Source organism: Rhea pennata, chromosome 3, assembly GCF_028389875.1.
Source record: "Rhea pennata isolate bPtePen1 chromosome 3, bPtePen1.pri, whole genome shotgun sequence".
Classification (NCBI taxonomy): domain Eukaryota; kingdom Metazoa; phylum Chordata; class Aves; order Rheiformes; family Rheidae; genus Rhea; species Rhea pennata.
The window spans coordinates 65,553,000-65,576,602 of record NC_084665.1 but is presented as its reverse complement, the minus strand read 5'-3'; the positions used below and the strand labels follow the sequence as shown (position 1 = coordinate 65,576,602).

The following is a 23,603-nucleotide window of genomic DNA, read 5'->3' as shown; positions in this document are numbered from 1 at the left end:
ACCACAGAGCATGACTTCATAAATATTAAAAGACAAGCAGTTCATTTTCATTTGTGATGTTGCCAAACAACGCTTTATGAAGCCTTCCCAATGAACCAGGATGTACCAATGAGATCATGTACGTTTAGACAGTTATTTTAGAATATATTTTTGTTTTGGAGGGTTATTAAAAAAACAGGCTTATGTTGGATGTGAACTGTTGTTCACTTAACATACATTTTAAGGACATAAATCCACATTTAATTTGATTTTGATTTTTGCACGGTAATTCATCTTTACAGCCGAAGGGCAGGGTAATTTCCTAGGGAATAATGACAGGCCAGGATGAGCTGAGTGCTCAGAGCACAGCTGTGAGCCATTACCACCACCTGATCATTAATCTCCAGGAAGTGTCCTGCATGAAGGGACAGCAGTTATTGCTCCTAGAGAATTAACTTGGAAAATAACGAGCAGATGGATTATTCTTCTGGGTGGTACAGCTCCAGTTAGCACAGAGAAGGCATTTCTAGGGAATTACTGCAAATCTGTGGATACAGCAATCATTCCCGCTACTTGCAATCTTTCCCAATATTTCACTCAGTTCACAGTTTATCAGTTAGCATATAACAATAGCAGTAACAGAAAAATCTTCACACTTACTCCAGTAAAGTAATCACTTAAAAAACTAAGACCAGGTTTTCTCAACTATCACTCCATGAAGAGCTGCATTTCTAATTTCCTGTTTGGTAGATGACACTAAGTATTCATTTTACAAACTGTTGCTTTAAAAGACATGAGCCCTGAGAAAGGATTTGCACTTTAATTGCACTGTTCGCAAGGTATCACGCACATTTTTGCTCCTACAATGCTACCCCTGTGGAAATGTACTGCAGCCTGATTAGTGATGAGTTCTTAAGTGAAAGCTTCTTTAAAAGTAATCTTAGCAGATCTTCATTCCCTCTTACCTTCTACGTCCTTTAATTAAAATAACAATCTGTCCATATGGGACATATAAAAGACCTGCCTAGACTTAAAGATTCAGTACGTGTAGCAACCTATCCCTATAATGGTAAAATCCCAATGCAACATCAAAAAATCATCCTATGATAAAAGGAAAAGCAACTTTCACTTGCTTGAAATACACAATAGCAGAGAATGGCCTAGTAATCTTTGAAATACTGTTCTGCATGGGCTTTAAGTTACCATCAAGCAATATTTTCGTATTTCTGCATGTTAATTTCCTTCTCTGCAGCAGATCAGAGAATGCAGAGTTCTTGCACTTGGCAGAGAACTCAGCAATAAATGCAGCCTCACTAAACTTGCACATTTAATATTATGTGCTATTAAATCCACTAAAACCAGGGGCCTGTCATTCTAGAAATCCAAGAAGTTCCTCATGGGAAGTGCCCTGGTACAGAATGAAACTATTATTTGTATCAAGAGCATTAGTTGCGGACCTGCTGAATTAGTGCCTCACAGGATTGTGGACATTTCTTTAAAGGCCCTGGATAGTGCAACAGTGTCATCCTGTGTGTGTTGTGTTTGTTTGTTGACGAGACAAAAAGATAAATCAAGAGAAAGAAGTGGGGGGAAGCAAGAGAAAGGCACAGCAGGCAGAAGTGTACCAAAGGCTTTCATGCTGATGCACAACACAATCTAGGCATTCAAGCTCATTCCCAAGATGCTACTGTACACACACAACTGGACCAGTAAATTTACAACATCACACATGGAATCTGGAAAAATAAGTGGCTGAGCCATGAGGCCTTTTTCTTTTTTAGGCTTACCTGCATCTCCAGACAACGCAGCTGTACTTTTACTTCGGGCCAGGAAAGAGTGCGTGGGCGTCAGGAGCCTGCTAACAATGCTGCTCTCCCATGGACTGAGCTGTAGACGGCGAGCTGAATGTGTACCAGACAAGCAAGAAGTTAGATCAGGCGCTCTCCAAAAATGACCACATGCTATATAAGTCTTGGCATTAGCCCCTCACTACTATATACCAAGAGAATCTTGAAATTCTCCTTCAGAGATCAAAAGCATACCGAACGATCAAAATCACACAGTATTTTGCATTTTCTTCTTACTCCATTTTACTTGAGGAACTCTCTTAGGAATAAGAATTCCTAAGAACACTCTTAGGAATAAACATGTCTGAACACTTATCCTGTAACACTTTGCTAACTGCTATCAAGATAGCAGTGATATTTTGCACACATCTCATTTCCTACTATCAGGAATGACAGGATGACTTCTATAGCTAGGAAAGCAATTGCAATTCTTAGATACAGATTTTGACAGAGATGCTGTGTTCCAGAAACTTTCTACATATTAGATATCTAGGCTTATAATTAAAAAAAGAAGAGCCAGTTACAAAAACACCTTCTGAAGTCTGCAAGCCTAGATAGAAAGAACAAAGATCTTAAAAATAAGTAAAAGGCCAAAGGACACTTCTATACAGAGAATTGTATCAGAGAAAGAGGTTTTATTGAAGCTCCTAAGTGCGACAAAAAAGTACACCTCAAAAGTATACAATATACCTCTAAGGGCAGATACCAAGCTCAGGGGCTACAGTTGCCTCAGATATTCATAATGCCTCAGAATGCATAGTGTATACTTTTGATCATTAATTCATGGTCAAAAATCCTGCTTATAATAAATTTCAACCTAGAACAACAGTAAGAGCCAGATCTTTCAGTGTTAATTAGTCTCTGTTGAAGGACACATTATACATGTTGACCTAGCTGCAATCATTCCCCCATCTAGCTTTTCACAGTATTTGCAAATCTACCTTCCAATGTACTTCCTTTGCCTTTAATTTATTATAGTTTTTTAAAAACACTATTTAAACTCTGATCATGGTGAATTAGTAGCCAAAAATGACCTATCAATTACTGCTCAATTGAATTGGATGTTCCTTTGATACTCAGATACATATAACAAAACATCAAACAAAAAACCAAAACATTTATCATAATGAACACCCCAGAAAAAAAACATTCAGCTAGTTCCCGTAATAGTTCATTACAGTAACCTTAGACCACAGCAATAACCTGAACATTACAAGCAAAATCAGACCTTTCACAGAATGACTAAAGTTGGAAGAGACCTTTAGAGACCATTCAGTCCATGCTGCTGCTCAAATAGGGTCACCTACAGCAGGTTGCCCAGGTCCCTCTCCAAATGGGTTTTGGATACCTCCAAGGATGGAAGCTCTGCATCTCTCTAGGCAACCTGTTCCAGTGCTTAGCCACCCTCACAGTAAAATAACTTTCCTTATGTTTAGACGGAAGGTGCTTTCTATGTCTCAGCATTCATTGACCTTACTTTTGTGCTTATGACAACAAAACTGCAACCTGAATTTATGAGGCTCAGTATTGAAAATGTTCAGTGACTGGTTGTTCAAGACTAGAGGTTAATCTGCATTTTTAAAGGTAGAGATATATCACTTCTAGTAGCCATAAATGCTGCATTTCTGTTTAATCTACTCCACGCTGCACTCCATGAAGAGGGGCTCATCTCAATAATCTCATCCTGAGAGAATAATGCCTAATCTGCCCTCAGTGCTTTTTTTTTCAATTCTCTAACTGCTCTTCTGAATTCTGCTAACTCAGTAAGCGGCATCACTATAGAAATACAGGACTCAAACACAGCAGGCTCTCTTGATAAGCATCCTTACATAATGTACTACTGCCAGAGCTCTTTTCGATTAATGTTTCCATTCTGTGTCAATACAGATTATACAGAGATACAAAATATCCCAGAGAGACTTCCATTACAGTACATTCATTATCATTAAGCTTATAATTTAACAATAAAGAAAAAAAATCATAGAACTACCATTAAACTGGATGCAATAATGGTGGATTTTTTTTCCCTTTTTTCTCTGGAAATTGTGCTTAGTATCATTGTTTTAGCTACTCTTGAAAGACAACTTTGTGTGTGTGTGTGTGTGTGTGTGTGTGTGGTCTCAGGCTTTATAAAATGAGACTTACAGACAAGAAAATGGTTAAGTCTGTACTGCAGTTTATTGTGTCTAGTGTAGTTTAATAAAAAGATCATGTAGTTTAATAAAAAGATCAGAAGAACAAGAATTCTGCGCAAAAGTTAGATCCACACCTTGGAAAGTGATTTCTGAAATTTTGGGCCAAGAAATCACTACTATATATTAAGAATCATGAGGTCATGAACACAAGTAATCTCAGTAGACCGGTTAGGAAAATGTTGTCTTAAAACACTAAACTGCACTCACTTGCCTTTAGGGCAAATGACAAGGCATTATGTCATGGCTTACTCTTCTTTTCCCTTTGCCCCTAACACAGGGAAGCCTCATCCATATCACCTACTGGAAGAAAACTCATCCCCACAGCACCAAGAAACAGCAGCAGAGCAGCATCTGGGACCAAGAAGGCTAGTTAACATGTGCCAGTGAGCTAGGAGACCCCAGTAAAACTGCTGTTTTCTATTTAAGCAATGCTTAAAATGGTTTTAGCCAGGAACTTACACTGGAAGGATCCCTAAATCTCTAAAATGGGTTTAGATCAGAGCTCAATATTAAAATTCAGCTTAGCTTTGCAGACCAAGTTCATCACCTACTAAATTCTCTAAATGCACAGTGCCATATTTAACACTTTTAACATGTATTCTAGTAGTTATTAGCATCACCATTAACTTAGACCAGCCAAACAGATTTTGGCCCTCTGAATTCCAAGTACAGCAGTATTAGTACCTAAATGCTTCAAACAGCTTAACTTTGGCATCTAATTCCTAATAAAGCAAGTTGAGTACACAACCTAAGTGTATCCCAAAAGAGTAAGAGTGGCTTTAAAACAGTGAAGTTCCTTTCTTTCCTTGCTCTTCTTGTTTTTAAAGCCTTGGGATGATGTTTTCAAGCTTTAGTGCTTCAAACCACCTAAAGAAAGGAAAAAGATCTTTTTTGTTTTCATGCTGTGTTAGGCTATCAGGGTTTAGGGCCATTTGCTCCTCAGTCCCACACTGGAAGTACATTCCTGATAGGGTTGTTGATGGAAGCACCCCTACCCCTAGCTACAAGCAGATTGCTTTGAACAGATTAAATTAGGTCTTTATTGCTCAACTTCTGACTACAAAACAAAAGCCTAAAACAATGAAAAGCTCACAACTATTTTCTTCCTACACCAAACAAAATCAACGCCAAAGAGCTGTCAACAGCCACTTGATTACAACTACTTGTGTTTGTAATCAAAATATGCAAACTAAACACTAGAAAGTTGTCTCAGCAGCAGCAGCAAAATAAATTGTGAGTAAGCACACCACAGCATCTCCAGTTCATTCTATGAACAGATGGGAGGCAGGGATTTACCAGGTCTCCTGATGAGCACCACAAAGGACAGATTCTCACTGACAATAGTAGTGCCTGCTCAGATAGAGCCACGCACGTACAATGAGGAGGAGAAGTGGAAAACCACTCTACATTTAGATTTTCTTTCAACAGGAAACAATATCAGAGGCCCTAAATTTCTTCTACAGAGACGGCAGACAAAGGTGGTGCAGTGATTAAGACTATTTTTTGTTTTGAAAGAAAAAGCACTGCAGAGAGGAGGAGGAACACAATTGCGGTGCAAATTCTGCTTCCCAAAGCCAAGAAAGTGTGCATATCCTACCTCATCCTACCTCATACCTAATATACCTAGCAAGTAAATTTTATCAGTCAACTGCAGTATTACTTTCCTCACTTGAACGGTCTGATAATCACATTTTGTTACAAAGTTTCAACAACTTATACCACTCACAAAAGTACAGTGAGAAGCCTATTTTAGTTGATTTTAAAATTGCAGTGAGAGCTACACAACAATGCTGGACTTCCAAAGTAATTAACCAATGTTTTAGACAATTTGTTTATGAAAACTTGTGTCTTCAGCAAAAACAACCTGTCCTTCAAATGGTAAAGACAACATGTCTTGATGACAGTTGTAAGCCACTTAGGATAAGCTCATCATTCTTATCTCCAGCTCCCTTCTTTGTGGGTAGGAATATGCATTAAGGACAAAACGTGACTGGGTGCCCTCTGGAAAGTGAGAAAGGGAGCAGACAAGAAAACTCTCCCTTTAAGCACTTGACACTGGAGAGTCCAGCAATCCTCCTCCAATATGTGCCCAACAGATTTGGCTATATGATGTTTTGAACCTGAAAGAGGACATTTGTACAGTTTGGGTTTGTTTTCCATCTCTGAGACTGTGAAAAACAAGATACTTCTGAAGAGTTCTTCATTGGTTTTGATGAAAATGCCAAGCATTGAATACCTTTGCTTTTGGCATATGGACTTTCTTTCCTTCCTCCTTCCCTCTCCCCACCATTACACTGCCTAGCACTCAATGTAATTTGTCCAGAATTTGAAATAGGTGGAAGAAACTATAACACAGTGAGCTATAGTCCATAAAACACTATCCTTCATATTTAAGGCCTGCTGTTGTCCTTTTCCCTAAAATACTTCCTCAAATGACCCTCCCTAGCAAAAAACAGCAGCTGCCTGGAAAAAAAGAAATACACACCTGAAAAAGCAATAAAATTAAAACTGACTGGACTTCAATATTGAGAGAGAAAAAAAAAAGTTTTTTAAGATAATGCTGTATTTTCCTCATGTTGTGAAGGCCTCTACAACTAGATTAACCCATGAAGCATTAAAACACTGCTTGTCAAAACAACCAGAAACACATATACAAACATGCACATAAAGCATAGCACATCAGTTAAGATGCACAAATAATGAAGTCTACCAATTTGTTACCCAGTAAAACCAAAGCTGCATTCTAAGAATTTTTAAAAATAGGCATTTATCTGCCTTGAAATGGGCCAGCACTTCTCCTCATTCTCAGTAAAGGACAAAAAGTCCTTACAGAATATTTTTCCATAAAGTTCTTTGCATAAAGTTATACAAGACATTCTTTTATAAAATTTCTTCAAGCTCAATGTTCAATCTCATAAATCTTTAAAACAAAAGCAGTAATTCAACTACATTAATTTACAAAAGTTTGGTTTTTTTATCATTTGTGCAGATTTGCAAATATTAAAAACGTAGACTGAGATAAAGCAACCCTTGAAAATTAACTGGATACAAAAAAGTCAATAAACAGACATCATATGAAAAATATCCATACCTCTTCATTTAAAAAAAAAAAAAAAAAGAAACAGCAATGGTAATAAAATAACTGCTTGAAAGCTTCATGCAACACGCTCTTAGACATTCAAGTGCTATTATCAAAGTAGAAAAAAAGCAAGACAATGACAAAATGTCCTAATGTAAATAAAAAGTCACAAATGACTGCGTGCATTATGGAGAGATGTGTTCTTTCAATAGCTGTACCTCATTTACTAAAAACTTGACAGAAGCACTGCTTTTATTATTTGCTAAAGTAGGATTTTTCAGGCAAGTTCTCTTGTTTTAAAAATGAGAAATGTACATTTCTTCTTGCAGAAAAAATGTTCAACGATTTACTTTTCACATGTGAAGTCTTTTCGCTCCCATTTATCTAAAGTACAGAAAACTACTTCAGAACTACTTGTTTCATGTGCAAAGCAATACAACACAGAACATTCTTTCTTGCTCTTCCTTTTTTTTCCTCTTTTTTTTTTAAACTGTACCTCTGTCTGGAGAATTTAGTAATGTTGCAGATGAGGAGGAGAGCCGCTTGTTAATGACTGGATCAACATGTTTCGAAAGGTTCATTGTTGAAACAGACCGCCTGTCTGGATCTAAAACAAATGGAGATAATGCTAATTGACAGCCCACATGCAGTAATGCAAGGTCCTAGCTCACTAGTGGCAGGAGGAAAACACGACTAGGTCATTTCTGCTCTATCACGAGAACTTTCAAAACAGAAAGGGCTTCTCGGCAGACATTGTACAGGTGACTCAAAGACTGGGCACAACACTGTCCAATCTGAATTTCAAATGTCCAAAATACTCTATTCATTGACCATCATTCAATCAGGTTGCAATCCAAGGGCTTAATGGTAGATCTGAAGTGGCAACTAGTAAACAAGAGCATATGTCCATGTTCCTTTCAGTAATCTCAGAAAAATTTTGCTCACATCTCAAAACAGAACGCGTCAGGGAAGGAACAACGTGCTTGGAAATGTCATTCATAAAAAACCCTTTGCACTGGGATCAAAGGTGACACAGGACTCTATTTTGCTTTTAGGCGCTGCAGTTTTTAGAACACAGGGTTACATTACATCATTTGCCTGCTCAACTTGCTACAGCGTCAGCATCGACACCCTATTGAGAGTGTGATGGTTATTTCAAGAACATAGATCACACACACGTGCATGTGCGTGTGTTGTAAAAATTGTTAGCAGCAGCAGCAGCTGAGGAATGAGCTGAACAGGCAAGTTGTATGCATTCTCATTCTCTTAAAAGAAAAAGCTGAAAAAGCTAAGCACATCAATTAAATATCCTCCCTAGCAAATTTCTATTCAGAAGTCTGACACTCAGAAGACATTGAGAAAGTCAGTTCTGTTTTTAATTCTCAGCCTTACATTTCAGCATGTGCTGAACCTCAGGCCTACTCAGCAAAGCATTTAAGTGTGCTGAAATCCAGTGAGGCTTAAGCACATGCCTAAATGCTCTGCTGATTCATACTCTGTGCGTCCCCAGGGATGTCCACATACAGTTTTGTAAGCAGGCACAAGCTCAGGGAACTGCCAACATTAAAACAGGCTGTTTCTGAAAGTTACTTTCCACTGTTTCTTTATGAGAAGTACATCAATTTTCTATTTACCTATTGTGACCTAGTGGATTAAAGTGCATTTGCTGTAGACAAAATTGTACTGCACAGAAATGTAGTGTGTGAACTCTCCTCAGATCCACAAGAGGCATATAGGACATGGCAGGGTGAGAGGAGGAAGGAAAGGTCTCCTCCCTGAGGCAGTCATTTGCTCACTTTGTCTAATGATAAAGTGATTTAGGCTGTGGAAAATCACACTAATGACAAGAACATCTGCAATACTCACAAACAGAGTACTGGAAGGGGATAAACCTAAGAATCAGGTTTAAGAGGCGAACCCAAAATATCGAGATTAACAATAAGATGTTTGTAGGCAGGTGAGATTATCCTGCACTGATCTACATGAGTACCTTGCAGACCATCACGCACCAGTCAGCACTGGAGACAGGATACTTGGGCTTCACGTGGAATCACAGGTCTGAGTTAGAACAGCACTTGTGGGAATGACGTGGGGATTTTCATCACTGATATTTAACCTACATCATCATATATATTACAGGGGGCTACAGAGGGGACAACGACAAACCATACTTCTACATATGGTGTAATGGATATGCTGCATAAACAGCTCTTTTTGAAGATGATAAATGACACTATGAAAGTCACTTCTTATTTGGCATGCCAACATTTCTCCTGAGTATGAAGATTATTTTTTAATGAATGGAATTCAACATGAGGATTTATGTGAGAACAAAGGCTGTGAACATACAATACGCCAAATGCCATTCACTTGCTAAGAGATTGGGTTTTTTGCTCTAAAAAAATAAAAATATACTTGAGCAAAGTATCAGCACGTGCAGCTGACTGCATGTGCCTGCAGTCATGTGCAAAATAAACATAAATGCCATATATATATGTAGTATGTCAAACCTTAAAAAAGGGGGGGAGGGGGAAATCAAATCAGATCTCCTTGAATTCCAATAGACAGAATATTATACTTCATTTCAGTGAGATGTGACAAATCTTTGAAGTCACCCAGCAATAACACTCCATATTAAAAAATAAATCTAATCAGGGACTAACAACAGTTCTAGTCTATCAGCATGATGTTAAGCATGCATTGCATCTACATGAGAGTGGTTTAGTTACTGATGATCTCATTTTCTGAGAACTAGCTATTGGTAAAGGAATCAACAAACCACAGTGATCATGTACCAGGTTTTCTAGCACCACCCAGAGATCTGAAGTGGTGCTCCAGGCCTGCTAAATCGAGAAAGGTGAATGATGATTCAAAAAAATAACCTAGGAACAGAATGCAAGACAATGATTTTCACAGGAAAGAAAATAAAAATAAGTTATATAGAGTTAAGCAAAATAATAAATATAACCTTTAATGAAAAATAACTGTTTATTGAACTTATAATATGACAAACCAGATGTCAGACAATTCTTTTCTCATCCTTTTTTTTTTTTTATCCTTCATGAAATGCTGTATGCATTGAAATATATATATTAAAGTAGGAAGAGAAGATTTCTTTACCATTTTCTGGTGAAAGAAGTAAAGGACACAAATTATCTTTTGGTTTACAGTCAAATTTAACAAGGCATACACACTCTAATGATTGGCAGATTCTGTTAGTGAAGATAATTGGGGAAAAAGCATGTAGCTAAAATTCACTTTATTTGTCCAACTTTAAGTTCCTTTAGGGAGAAAAAGTCTCCATGAATATGTGTGTAAGGTATTAAAGATAGCTTATCACAAAAAATAATTTTTCTTCCTCCTGTCTTTTTTAATCTCAGTATTTATACTTGGTCTTCCACCAGAAAGTATTTCCTGAGCCATGATATTTAACATTTGCACACAGTAGCTTGTATTGACAAATTGACATAGCACAGGTGTACCCGCACATACACACAAATACCAAAGAAGCAGAAGCGAGAAGCTGTAGCTAGATAGAATTACGGAATTAATCAACTTCTGAGACAGGTTTTTGGTTTGGCTCAGATTTCTCCTTGTTATCTCTTTGCTACACAAGTACTTCAGAAACATGCTATTGCTAGCAATAGTAAGATCAAGAGCAAAGAATTTAAAACAACATACACAGCATCATCCTTCCTTCCAATAGAAGCAAAGTAAATTCCAGTTAACTGGCAGGGCAGGGAATCTGGCAAGCCAGCCAGGCTTCCTCCTTTACCTGTGTTATTAATGCTGCTATGTAGCGCTCCTCCCCAGGACCACCTGTTTTGCTTTTGTTTTGGCTTCTGGCTTCTTTCAATTGTGCGACGTACAACAGCTTCATGTCGTTCCTTAAGTACAACAGGATAATATGTTTGGATACTATTGGGTTTTTAAATGAACCTTCTCATCACACTCTGCTACCTTCCACACAGACAATAACTAGCAGGCATCTTGAAGTTGTACTCAAACTTTTAAGAGCTGTCTAATAAGACGTACACTCAGATGCAACCACACTAACTTTAAAGCAGGACTTACGCAGCAATTAAGCCATAAGTAAGTTCAACCATTAACTGTAATTTTGAAAGGGAAAGATCTGTCTGAGACTTGTACAGAGCTGAAAAGAAAAACAGTAGCCCTGTTTTGGTAAGCACTGCACAGACAAGCAACAGGACTATTTATCACCTTGCATCTCCCACCTACTAAAGTGATAAGTCATGAGTGAAAAAAAAGAAAAAAAAATAAAGACACAAGGATGAGGCGACTTACCCAGGATCACACAGCAAATAGTTACCAGTTCAGCTGAGACAATTTAGCCAGAGGTGTATTCAATACAATTCCTCACTTTCTTCAAGGTTTTGTTTGAGGACAGCTAGAATTCAGCTCCCCTTACGCTGGATGGCTAGCGATCTACAGTAGACCAAAAAGGAACCACCCACTTTGTTTCTACACTTCTGTGCAAGTTTGAGCTGCGCTATACACTGTAACCCCGATCTGTTCGGCTTAGCTGTATTAAATTTGTAGAGGGCACTTTGAGAAGTATCTGTGCAGGTAGAGCTCAAAATCCTCTTCCGTGCTCTCTTATACTGATCATGACTTTCAAATGAAAAGTTCCCAACAGAGATGTAAATTTGAAGCTACCATATCTTACAGTAAAAGCAAGCCAACAAATTTTTCGTACCTTATCTTCTTCTATTCTCTGCCTTCGCTTTTCCTCTACAGCAGCTCGCCTTCTCTCTTCCTTTAATCTCTGTTCTTCTAGTTTCTTTTTGCGTTCCTCTAAGTGTTTTTCATAATGTTGCCGTGCTCTCTCTTCTCTTTCCAACCAGATGGATTCTCTTGCAGCTATAAGAAAAGTCAGAAGTAAAGCATAAACATGCTCTGTTTGATGAAATTCTTAATACAATCTGGAAAACCTTTTTGTACTAAAAAACTTTTGTACTCATTTTCTTAAGATACACAGAAGATGCTAATCTCTCCATGTGTTCAAACTTCATGTCACACTAATTCATCTCTAGCTCAACTTAATTACTGAAAATTATGTAGAAATAGTCAAATTATTTGAGAATACAGCTTCTATAGGGAAGAAAGGATTCAGTGTTGTTTTATAACATTTAGGTACTTCATTTGAGAGAGATGAATGCATTTCCATTGTGCAAGCCATGATAACCATCCTCAATCACTCAATGTAAAAAGAAAGGTAAACTCTCCTTTTTATCACAGCTATATTAGAGGTATCCGTAATGATCAGAGCAGATTCCTAACATGATAGAAGTGGCTGGGATGACAATCCTAGGGCCTTGACTGTACCATTAGTGGGCCAGAAGGAAACAAATTAGCCATCAAAAAAGTCGAACTAAGGGTGAACTTTAATTTGTTATACACTTCCACTGCTGTAGAGGTCTCAATATTTTACTTCATAAAAGCTAACCAAACATGCAAGACAAATTTTGCTTCCTGAATATTCTGAAGGTCTTACCTGGGACACAGGCTCAAACTACAGTCCATGTTAAACTTTTTACAGATGATAGACTGGACCTCTCCTTATTGCTGTCTTGAAAACTTCAGGTGCCAGAAATCTGTCTTCTAAAAAACACCCTATTACTTACTTTTAAAAATACAAACCACATATCTCAGAATCTTCAAGACTTAACACACAGGAGTGCAGGAAGAGATATATGTGAAGGTCATGAGACAAATCTCACCGAGAACCACATGAGAAGACCTTAGAGAGCTCATTGGTAACACTGCAGCAACAACAGGGAACCAGGCTGGCAAAGTTATCAGAAAAACTTCTAATATTCAATGCCAGGAAAGTAAGGAAGTTCTCTACCCAAGTTTGAAACAGTAATTTTTAAATTCCATCTGAAGTAGAGCCTACTGCTATAATCCCATACTCTAGAACAGCAACCAGCCTCCAATTAGTAGAGATTTCTGTTAGACACAATCACAGACCCAAAAGCAAACAAAACCTTAAATGCTTCCAGGTGTTCAAAGCAGAAATCACAATTTTTGATCCCTTATAATGCATCTTCTCCAAGTCCTCTTTTGCATTTTCCTGCCTACTTGAACAAATCCCACATCATCTGATAAAGAGCTTAGATTGGTAAAGGTTTTTGGGAGACAGTACATAAGTACATAAGGTTTAGGGAACAAAGTAAAACAGTTCATATTTAGGCTCTCTGCCTCAAGAAAACTGCTCTATCCACTTCAGATGTCAAACATTTTGCTGAGCAGACAACATTGTTAGCTTTGCCATAGGATGCTAACCAGCAAAGAGAGCTTTGCTCAACAGCCACAATGAAAAAACAACCTCTTGCCAAGATGAGTGAAAGATCAGCAAGATGGCTGCAGGAAATTCAATGATGAAACATAACTGGAATAATTACAGCTACAAGGAACACTACAGCTGCTTAATTATTAACAATAGGACGGAAAAAAAGCAACACCTATACATGGAAAATAATTGAAGAGTCAATAGAAAAGTTGTAGAAGGATTTTGTTACGATAATTTGTTAAGTGATTTGAAGGAGGAAGCAGAACTAAAAAAGAAAGCAGAAAAGCAGCTTCTAGAACTGAAACCTGCAAAGGTTCCTTCTACACTAAAGCCTTGTGACGTGACATAACAAAATGTTCTCGGCAAAAGCTGACAAAGAAACAGAAGGATTCTTTTAAGCTTATAAGCAGCTGAATGGAGCAAATGTCACTTACATTCTTGAGGTGGGGGTTTTTAATCAACCTTTCACCTAAGGTTAGTGGTCTTAGTATAGGCCAATATGGAGAAGACTAGCAGATAACCTATCAGATTTTTACTAATTTGAGTGTTTTTAACAAATTTTCTTTTACCATACAGTTCTCATCACAGGATAGTACCTACTAAGCAAACACACTTTTTTTTGAAACCCCACCCCAACAGTAAAGAATCATGAAAAACTACAGGAAAATAATTGTTAACACTTGCACGTCACGTGCAGGGCTGCTACCTTCCTTTGGCCCAGGTACTGATGTGTGCTCAGGAAAGCCAAAGCACCACCTCAGCCACACTGTGCTGGGACAACTGTAAGATCTTGTAGGAAGCATACAGCCACGTATAATAAGTCATTGGAGATCAAAGACAGAAAAGCCTAATTAAGATAAAGAGCCAACTAGTGGCCAACTAGTTAAGGTCATACCTCAAATATTCAGAGAGCAGAAATGAATCAGAAATCAGCCAGCCAAAACTGATGTTCCAAACATGAGGCTAATCCGTAACCCAAAAGTAAAGATGTGTCCGCTGCCCTTTCTTGGGAGCTTACAGCTCACCAAGAGAGTAGATGGACAAAGAGATGGCTCTGTCATTATGGTTTACCCTTCCTAGGACTACATGATCCCTCATGACACTGTTTTTCTATTGCCCAAGGCCAGACAAGACTGAACCAAGAATACAAGCACCAATAGGACGCTACTTTTTTTTTTTTTTTTTTAAAAAAGAGTTTTGGCTATAACCTGAATCATCGAAGCGTAAGACATATCACCTCTGCTGTCCTGTCTTTTCTTTTGGTCTCTGCCTTTTGCTTAGCAGTCTGACTTAGCTAACCAATGTCTTTGTCAGATCCGCTGTCAGCCTGTCGCAAAAAAAATAGAGATTTCTGCAAAAGCTTGCTCTTCCTATTAATTGCTGCATAGTTGGACTGCATAAAAGAGTTAGTCCAAGAACAGACAGTTGCATCAGTGATCTGAACTGTTTTTTTCCACTTACTTGTTGGTGCATTTACCATCTTCTTCAGAAAAGAGGATAAAAATCTTTAAAAGCAGCAATCCCAGTTCATTTCAACTGACTATGCTTTTTCAAAAAAGCTAACATATTTAACATCATCTAAAAACAAAGAAAGATTTAAAACAAGATTGTAAAAAAGATTTCAAAAGGAATATGGAATAAAGAATATCATTAAAGTTTTGAATGTGCAAACCCTGTGTACTGCAAATATTTCATATGAACTTGCTCCTTGTCTTGAATCTTTGATTAAAACTTTGGAGGAAATCAATACTGACTGTTACAGGATGGGGCTACTTGAGATTTCCCTACTCAAAGTACATACACCAAAAAAAATTTTTTGAATATAACTGTTCTGGTGAGATTTTGCAACCACTTTAACCAAAGCTCTGGCTACTGCCAAAAGGAACGGCATTTGCCTCCCTCTTGGCTGTCGGGCAGTACTCGCCCTGTGCCAATGATGCCACTTGCAGGACTGAGACCAGATGGATCAAGGAAACAATCTGGTTAAAATCAGATTCTTCTATTTGTTTTTTCTTGTGATGCTCTTAGGTACAGCTGAGTCCTGGTGAAGAACAGTCAGCCTGGGCAATGGGTAGGCAGACACACTGCTGAAGGGGTTTACTGGGCTCGGAAATGGGGAGATCCTCAGGTCAGAAAGGGGCTGCAGGCAGCCGCTTACCCAAGCTCTTCAGATGAGCAAAGGTGAGCACTTTGCCAAACTCAACAGCCAGGCAATACAGGAAAAAGTGAAGCTGATTTAACCTTCTGACAGCAAACTGATATAAACCCAGCCCATGCACAAAAAGAAAGTTATGAAATATGGCTTCTCTGTATTTCAAATTATGAAAGCTGCTACCTCAAGCTCAAAATTAAGCTCAAAAGTCTTTTTCTCATCTTCAGAGAACTCCGCGGTTCTGCTCTGGGTGATATCATGATCCTGTTCCTCTCACAAATCATACTCTTAGCTTAGAATACGTTTCCATATTCTGTCTCCTCCATCAAGAGTAGGAATACTAAATACTGGACACCCCTCGGAAAGCAGATGTTCCACAAAAGGCACAGTTAGAGCAGGAAATTGAGCCTGTTACTCATGAGCCTACACATGGAAGAAGGAAAATGACACTCAGAACTTAAGTTTAAGGGCCTCTTAGGTAAAATATTTTACTGTATAAAACTGAACTTCACTAATAATACACTGTGAGCAACACAATGCTTTTAAAAATTATCCTTCCATTTTAGCACTATGTTTTATCCTTCCCTTTCTCCTCCAATAATTGTTTGTTAATGCTAGTCTGCAGTAACTGTTAATGCCATTCCCGGAGGATATGTCATCATTCACTCTCCTTCAAGTCATCCTCTATAATTACATCCAGTGAAGCTTCTACAACTACTTTTCACTTCCAGATCAGTTTCCTATTTGAATCTATTGTTACATTTCATTCCTATTACAGAAATGTCTAGAGGGTTTGCTCCAGTTCTGAGGGACACTTGCACAATACATATAAAGACAGTCTGTAACGCTCTGTCGCTTTAAAGGTATTATTTAAATGTACAATTTTACAGACTGATTTTATTCTAATATGCAGAAACTACAATTACTCTTAATTTCCAATCTTTATTATGTGTAGATGTCAGAAAAATAGATCTTGAAAAAATGAAGAGATAATTTCTTACCCTCTTCCCCAAAAGAGGTCTGGAATATTTACTGCTCACAAAATTTGCAGTTTGATCTTTATTGTTATAAGCATAGCTAACCATTCTTGAGTGAAAACAGATTGCAAACATGTGGTGTTACATAAGGGAACAATCTAAATTAGATCCACCTTCGCATCGGAAATGCTCTAATTAAACTCTTACAGCATCTTGTCACTGTGCTGCTATACAAATAACAGCAAGAAACACAGCACACACGCCTTGCTGCACAGGCCCTGACCGAACTAAATAATCCAAACAACGTAATTCTTCAGAACTGGAACTTACCCAAAACGTTTCTGTTTCAGGAGCTTTAAAACATCCGTTCTCTTTCGAATAAGTTAAGGAATTCAGTAGCACAAATCTCATGAAAGTCCACCTAGCTGCAGCATGTTGGCTCTTATTCAATGATCACATAAGTACAGACTCCCACGACCATATCAAAACAAGCCACTGCTGTGAGTCAAAAGACATCCAAAGATCCCGAGATCATCTGGATCTTTTGTGCCTGGCATCTGCTTACAATGGCAACCCAGCATAGAAAAGCTCTTTAGTTTCCTATTGAAAACAAAGCCCTTCCTGAAGGATATGGGAAATTAAGAAAAGCAAATCAAAACAAAGTTATTTCACTGGAATAAATTTGCCCATTAAAGATACAGGAATTATTATTTTTGTCATTGACGTAAATACCTAAACCTTCTTGGGATATTTTATTTATAGTAGTTTCTGTAGGCTTCAGCCTGTCATGTTGTACATAAAAAGTACTGAAAACAGTAATTTGAACTTCTCAAGACTTAAGCCAAGAAAAAACTTTTTTTTTTTGTTTTGGTATGTAAAAAAGTTAATATTCATATGCACTCTCAGTGTTAGGCAGACAATCAGAATATAGAACCTTTTGATAGTAATGCTAATCTTTGACTCTCTGCCCCAAGTGGAAGGGATTATAGAAAGCATCATACTTCTTGATAAGGAAAGACAGCTCCATAACAGAAACACACATCAGTGATGGATTATCAAGACACATGATATTGATAGGCTGCAATAAAGTAAGATACAACAAAAGAAATAGAAAGAGGTAGCTTTTATATTTGCATTTAAAATCAGTTTTAAATCTATCACCTATGAATTACAGGTAAAAGGCTACAGAAAATTTATACCCATCTGTTAACATAAGGCAGCTACTAATTTTATGCTTGGATGAACTGTTTATTAAACTTGTCACTGGTACATACAAGTATGATTTATAATTTAATATACTCATTTTCTGAGTGAAAGTGTAATACCTCCTTTCATGAATTTAACTTTTTTTCCACAGACATGGAGTCAATCCTTCCTTTTTTTCTTTCTTTTTTCTTTTTTTTTTTTTTTAAGCAGTATTAGTACCTACATCATCTCTAATTGGGACAAAAACAACGTATTTCCACTGTTTTTATTGTTTCCTGGATGCATTACAGACCTTTTTGCAGGACCATAAAGCTCAGTGTTTGCCATCTAAAAGGTAGGTGTACAAAGTGATATAAATTAGTATCCAGAGATATACAGTATCTTCAAGGATAAGGAAAATACATTAGTTTAAAATAAAATTTAAAACTAGGGGGAAGTCTACTCTAGGGTAAAAATTAGGGTTATCCAGACCTAATCTGGATGCACGGGTGTGCATCTAGAAACACTCCAAGCCACATTTCATAGATAGAAACATCCACATTAAATTTCTTGCTCTGAGAGGGAAGCAGATGGGCCTGCAAGAAATAGAAAACCTCCAATCAATTTGGAAGAGCAGACGACTTGCAAGATGTGGAGGGGGAAAATGGCACCTTTATGGTTGGTGCTCCAGGACCTGCTAGGAGCTATGCTAAGTGCTGAGTTACCTGGACTCTGGTAAGGGACATAGTTCAAAGAAAAGGCTTCTCCTTGGGGCTAAGCCTTAACAACTCCATGACATTTCTCTCTTGTATTATCACGTACTGCCTGACAACAGGGAAGAATCATTTAAAGGTAGCTTGATCCTCATTCATCCAATAGTACCTGCTGAAACCTTAAGCAGCAGAGAAACGTTTGCATTAAAGCTGGAAAAATACCAAAGAGACAATCAGATCCTTGTTTTATGGATTGTGCTAAATAATTAGGTAAGTTAGAAAGAACATTTGTATGATAAAAGGACACAAAATTACATCATTAAAAACAAGATTTAGAAAGTGAAGCCTGGACACTAGTATCTTCTGCTAGTTTACAAGCCAGTATTGCTGGATTAGACTACAAGGGAACATAATTAGGCTATACTTCTGGCACCTTACCCTGAAGTTACTGAACAACAGAGCAAAAGAAAAAACAAGCTCAGTCAAGAAACATTCCAATACTAACAGACATGCAAGACATGTAACCAGGTAATTTTAAACTAGAATTAACTAATAAAACATAGGAGATGTTCAGTCAGTTCCAGGCCATGTACATTTCTTTTGTGGAAATCATTTTGTTGGCTTTCCTCCTGCTAATCTAGCTTCCAGTGCACTGACAGCAGGCCTGTTGCAGGGCCTTTAGACAGGTTGTGAGCAGAGAGGTGCCAAAGCTATATACCTGCGCAAAGCAAGGGGAGTCCTCCAGCCCCCCTTCTGTTACCTTTTGCTTGAGCCCTTTATCCTCTGATTTACTGTCTATAGAGGGACCAAGCAGCCTAGCTCTGCTGTTTCTCATTTTCCCTTTTGCATCCACCTTGGACATACAGGTTACCTGACCAGTGAGCACAGAGTCTTCATCAGTTTTCCAGACTTCTATCTTTTCTGACTTCACAGCACTGACCTTAGCAATAGCTTTCTCTTCTGACCAGTTTCACCTTTCCTCACTGCCAGCTCTGCACTGTCTGAGACTGTGATCATCTCCTTGCTGCATCAGCAGCAAAATGGATCAGTGATGCTTTAACCGTACCTAAAAATGGGAACATTGTATCAGCCCACAGAAATGGCTGACTGAATGAATTAAAAGGTGAACTTCAGAGCTATTAATTAAAGCTGAATTAATGTCAGATTTGTAAGTCAGCTCTGAGGGACACAGAGCACAGAAAATTTTAAATTAATTTTCTTAATTTTTTTTTCTTGTCTTATAAATCCTTCTGGCACTCTTCATTTCTCTGAGGACATCCCAGAATGATTCATTTGTTAATGTCACCAACTCACAGTTTCTGGGAGGCTTCTCCAGTATCCGTACAATCAGAAAGCTCTGTCTCCCACTGTCAAAGAATAGGGTAAGCCAAAAGGAATTCACAGAAAGTTTATTTGTAATTTTTATTATGAGATATTTTGCCAATGATAATTTGCAGATGGGAGAGAATCACATGTCCTAATGTGATCATTTAAATATTACTTTAATGCTTACAGATCTAACTAATCTGAAACTTAGATACATAGTCTAAAAGCTATGATTAATAACTTTTCATTAAAGAAAATGAGTTAAGTCAAATGGCATTACTTTCATCTTCTGTTCCCAATGCCAGAAACAAATCCAGCCAAGTGTCCTTGTCCAGAAGGGTTGTAGTTGTGATAAAACAGGGTTCAGGCAAGATTAGCATAATTCAAATACGCAGATATGTAAGACTTCAGAACTGTTTGCTCAAATTTCAGGGACAGAGATACTACAAAGTAAAAACAAACACAAAGAACCCCACTCTTCCTTTTTGCTATACCACTATCTAAGGTTTCTTGAACTAAGAACAATTTTAAATCCAGGTAAATTCCATGTGGAACATATATTTTGATTTTTCTTCCCAATTACTGAGAACCACGTCTACATTAGTAAATCAAATGTGCCCAGAAACCAACTGGCATGTAATGGCTTGCATCTGTATTACTGTATTTTTACCTTCCAGAACAGTGGCAGCACTCAAATAATATGTTAGGAATAACCCAGGGGCTTCCTCTGCCAGTTCCCAAACCCTGCCCAGAAACCAGCTAGGAGAGGGCTATTTGACTGGAGCCAAAACCATGACAGACACCATCGTAACAGTGCAAAAGCAAGAAGAACTGAGTTGCAGTGCCAACGAACGTGCTCCGGCACTGTTTGGTTTCCTAGAATAGGTGCAGCCTACACAGCAAAGCTGAAGACAAAGGTGCCAACTGAAAAAGCATTAGCTTTTAAACTTTTCAGTTTGATGAGGCTGTGCAGTATGAGCTGGAGCCCAGGGAAGTGTGACTGCTGTCTTCCTTTTATCCTCTAAGAACAGCCCCATTTGGCACCTGTGCCTTCACCTACCACAGTCCCTCCTGAGACTCCCATCTTGCATGACCGAAGAGGGTTGGTCTCACACAGAGAGATTTGATATTCTGAAATATTTTCTTATTTTAAAGGATAAATGTTAATTTTATGCATATACACTGTGAAGAAAAAGCACCAGCAGGAACAGCACAGAATGGAAACATGATTACTAAAGAACAAGTGTCCCAACAGATGACAGGACCAAATGGAAGCATTATCTATTGAATTAAGCAAATATTTTCCTAATAATCCTTTAAAGGTCTGTACACATACATCAGTAAGTAATGCAAACACACTACTAAATGGTCAGGGAAATAATCAAACTTGAAGTATGGCTGCTAAACAATTATTTTTATTTCTGCCTACATGAAGAGTCAAGTCTAAAAGAGAGAGTAAGGCTAAAAAAAAAAGGAAAAAAAAAAAAAGAAGCTGATAAAAATATATTAATCATAGAAAACATGAATCATACCTAGAGGAAAAAAAATCATCTTTCAGAAGTGCTGGGATAGCACTTCAAAAGCAATGTCACTTCTTCCTAACAGGGTGGTTAGCATGACTGAAATAGCACACACGCCCCAGCATGCCTACCCCATTTTCTAAACTAAGTTCCAAAACTAGATGAAAACATACTGAAGTGAAAGTGGCACTTTTATAGTAGCTTTTTTATTCATTTTCATTAGGCAGCGTAACTTGACCCTCAAGAAACAGCAGATACTCATAGTTCCACCACATAGATACATATCTATACAACAGAAATAACAGCAATCTTATCCTAAAGATTCAAATGGAATCAAACTTAATACTTCTAGGATACTCCAACTGTTGAAAAGAAGAGGTGTTTTAGACACCCAAATGGGTTAAGTAAAGTAACAGTGCTAAAATGCCACTGCTGGGTGCAAGCAAATTCTCAGAGTGCAGAGCACATGCCCAACCACTGTACCACAACAAAAGCTACATCCATCACAGTAAAAAGCAGAACATGTCCAAAAACAAACAAAGAAAAAAAAGTTAAAGTGTAGAAATAACAGAAGGAAAAATAGGTCTTAAAACAACACTCCTGGAACATCAGGGTATTACACCAATAAAGAAACATATTAGCAACTAAACTGCTATTCCAAATGATGTCAGTGCAAGGAGGTGAACGACTTGGATTGATTTTCATGAGAAGACAGAGATAAGGTGACCTTGTGTGATTCAAATTGCTAAAAGCACAAAACAAAATTGCTACAGATTATTACCATCTCTACACTTCCAGACCTAAACACTGAGGTCGTTTTGTGGGTTTTTTGAGCAAAACATAACTTATTTTCAGGACTAAAAGGCCAACTTCTGCTTAAAAAGAAGCCTTAGTTAAATTTGACTGAACTATTGAATCAAAAAAAAAAAAAAAAAAAAAAAAAGAGAGAGAGAGAAGAATTTAAGTTTAAATCCAACTTCTAAATCTTTCCTTCATTTACTCTTTCAAAGCTATTGCCACAGGATTAATATAATCCTAACTCCAGTTTTTAGTGAGAGACAAACACATTTATGTAACAACATTATGCAACTTGGTATTTGTTGAAGATGGACAGTTTAGCCACTTCTTTGCTATGGTTCACATGACATGAGTGACTGATTATCCAGGATCTGCACTAAAAAATAAATAAATAAAAGAAGCTTGCATGCCACAGTAGAAATCATTGCTTTGCTGTACTGGAACACAAATCTCAAGAGACAGGTTCTAAATCATAATGTTAACAGACAAATACATAGATGAAAGCATAACCCTACTTTCAATTTTCTTGTTAGCTCAAAGTAATGTTTCATGCAAGAACACAGAACGCACTCTTGTATTGCAGGGGCACGCAGAATCCTCCCATTTAGGAATGAAGCAATTCCACATCAACTTAATTAAAGAACAAGCAAACAAAAATCCCACTGTTGGACGCTGCTTTTATGTCACACTCGAAAAGAAACATTCCTCATTAGAAGTCATGTCATTTCAGTAACAGACTTTCATTTGTCAGTAACTAGGAACTCAGAGTTCAGGAACACTGGGGAGTAGCCACCCCCTTGCCACGTTACCCCCTGAGCAAGCCAGAAGTCCTGCCAGTGGGACCCTCTGAGATACACCGTGTTGAACGGGGCTGTTAAAATTTCTATCTTGTCCTCAGCTGTGAAATTGCTGGCTTTTTAATACAAGACCATATGACTATGGAGTGGGGAAGGCTTTAAATAATACTGTGTTCAGAGCAAAAGAGGTAACTCTTGCATGTCATACTAAACTGTGCTTCGGGCCTCTTAAAGGATTCTACCAAACGGAAAAATTGCACTGACACAAGAACGAAGAATGACTTCTCCCGAAGAGTACTGTAGCAGAGATGTTACCGTTCTCCTCCTCTTCCCCTCATTTTTTTTAATGACTTTTGTTTTTTTAATTTAAAGACAAAAAAATGTTCTATTCCAATTTGTACATGCCTTCACAAATGATTCAAGCCACAGTCTATTAAGAAGAGAAAAGTGTACCTGGCAAGTTTGAGCATTAAAAACAATTACCTGATCAAATAACATGATACATGGCTATCTTTAGTGAATCGTTATGTACATAATTTGTGCTGACTCAGTATGGTTAGGCCTGTTTGTATCATATAAGGATTGTTTTTTCTCCCCCTAATGAATGATGAATTTGTAGAGACTGGAAAAAATATTTTGTTGTATTTGAATTTCCCCGCTGACCCTCACATTAAACATCACTTGACTTTAACATTGTAATATTCTGTCCGTGATCTCTTGCT

General features: G+C 37.8%; 1 protein-coding gene across 3 annotated transcripts in view; it reads right to left on the bottom strand.

Moving 5' to 3' along the window:
- MAP7 (microtubule associated protein 7) overlaps positions 1–23,603 on the bottom strand; it is a 124,579-nt gene that overhangs the window by 24,455 nt on the left and 76,521 nt on the right. For all 3 annotated transcript variants that reach the window (XM_062572506.1, XM_062572507.1, XM_062572508.1), the window contains exons 4-7: positions 11,818–11,981; positions 10,876–10,987; positions 7,597–7,707; positions 1,767–1,880 (exon numbers count right to left, since the gene is read on the bottom strand). In XM_062572506.1, the coding sequence (XP_062428490.1) occupies positions 1,767–1,880; positions 7,597–7,707; positions 10,876–10,987; positions 11,818–11,981 (501 nt within the window). The remainder of the gene's footprint in view (positions 1–1,766; positions 1,881–7,596; positions 7,708–10,875; positions 10,988–11,817; positions 11,982–23,603) is intronic.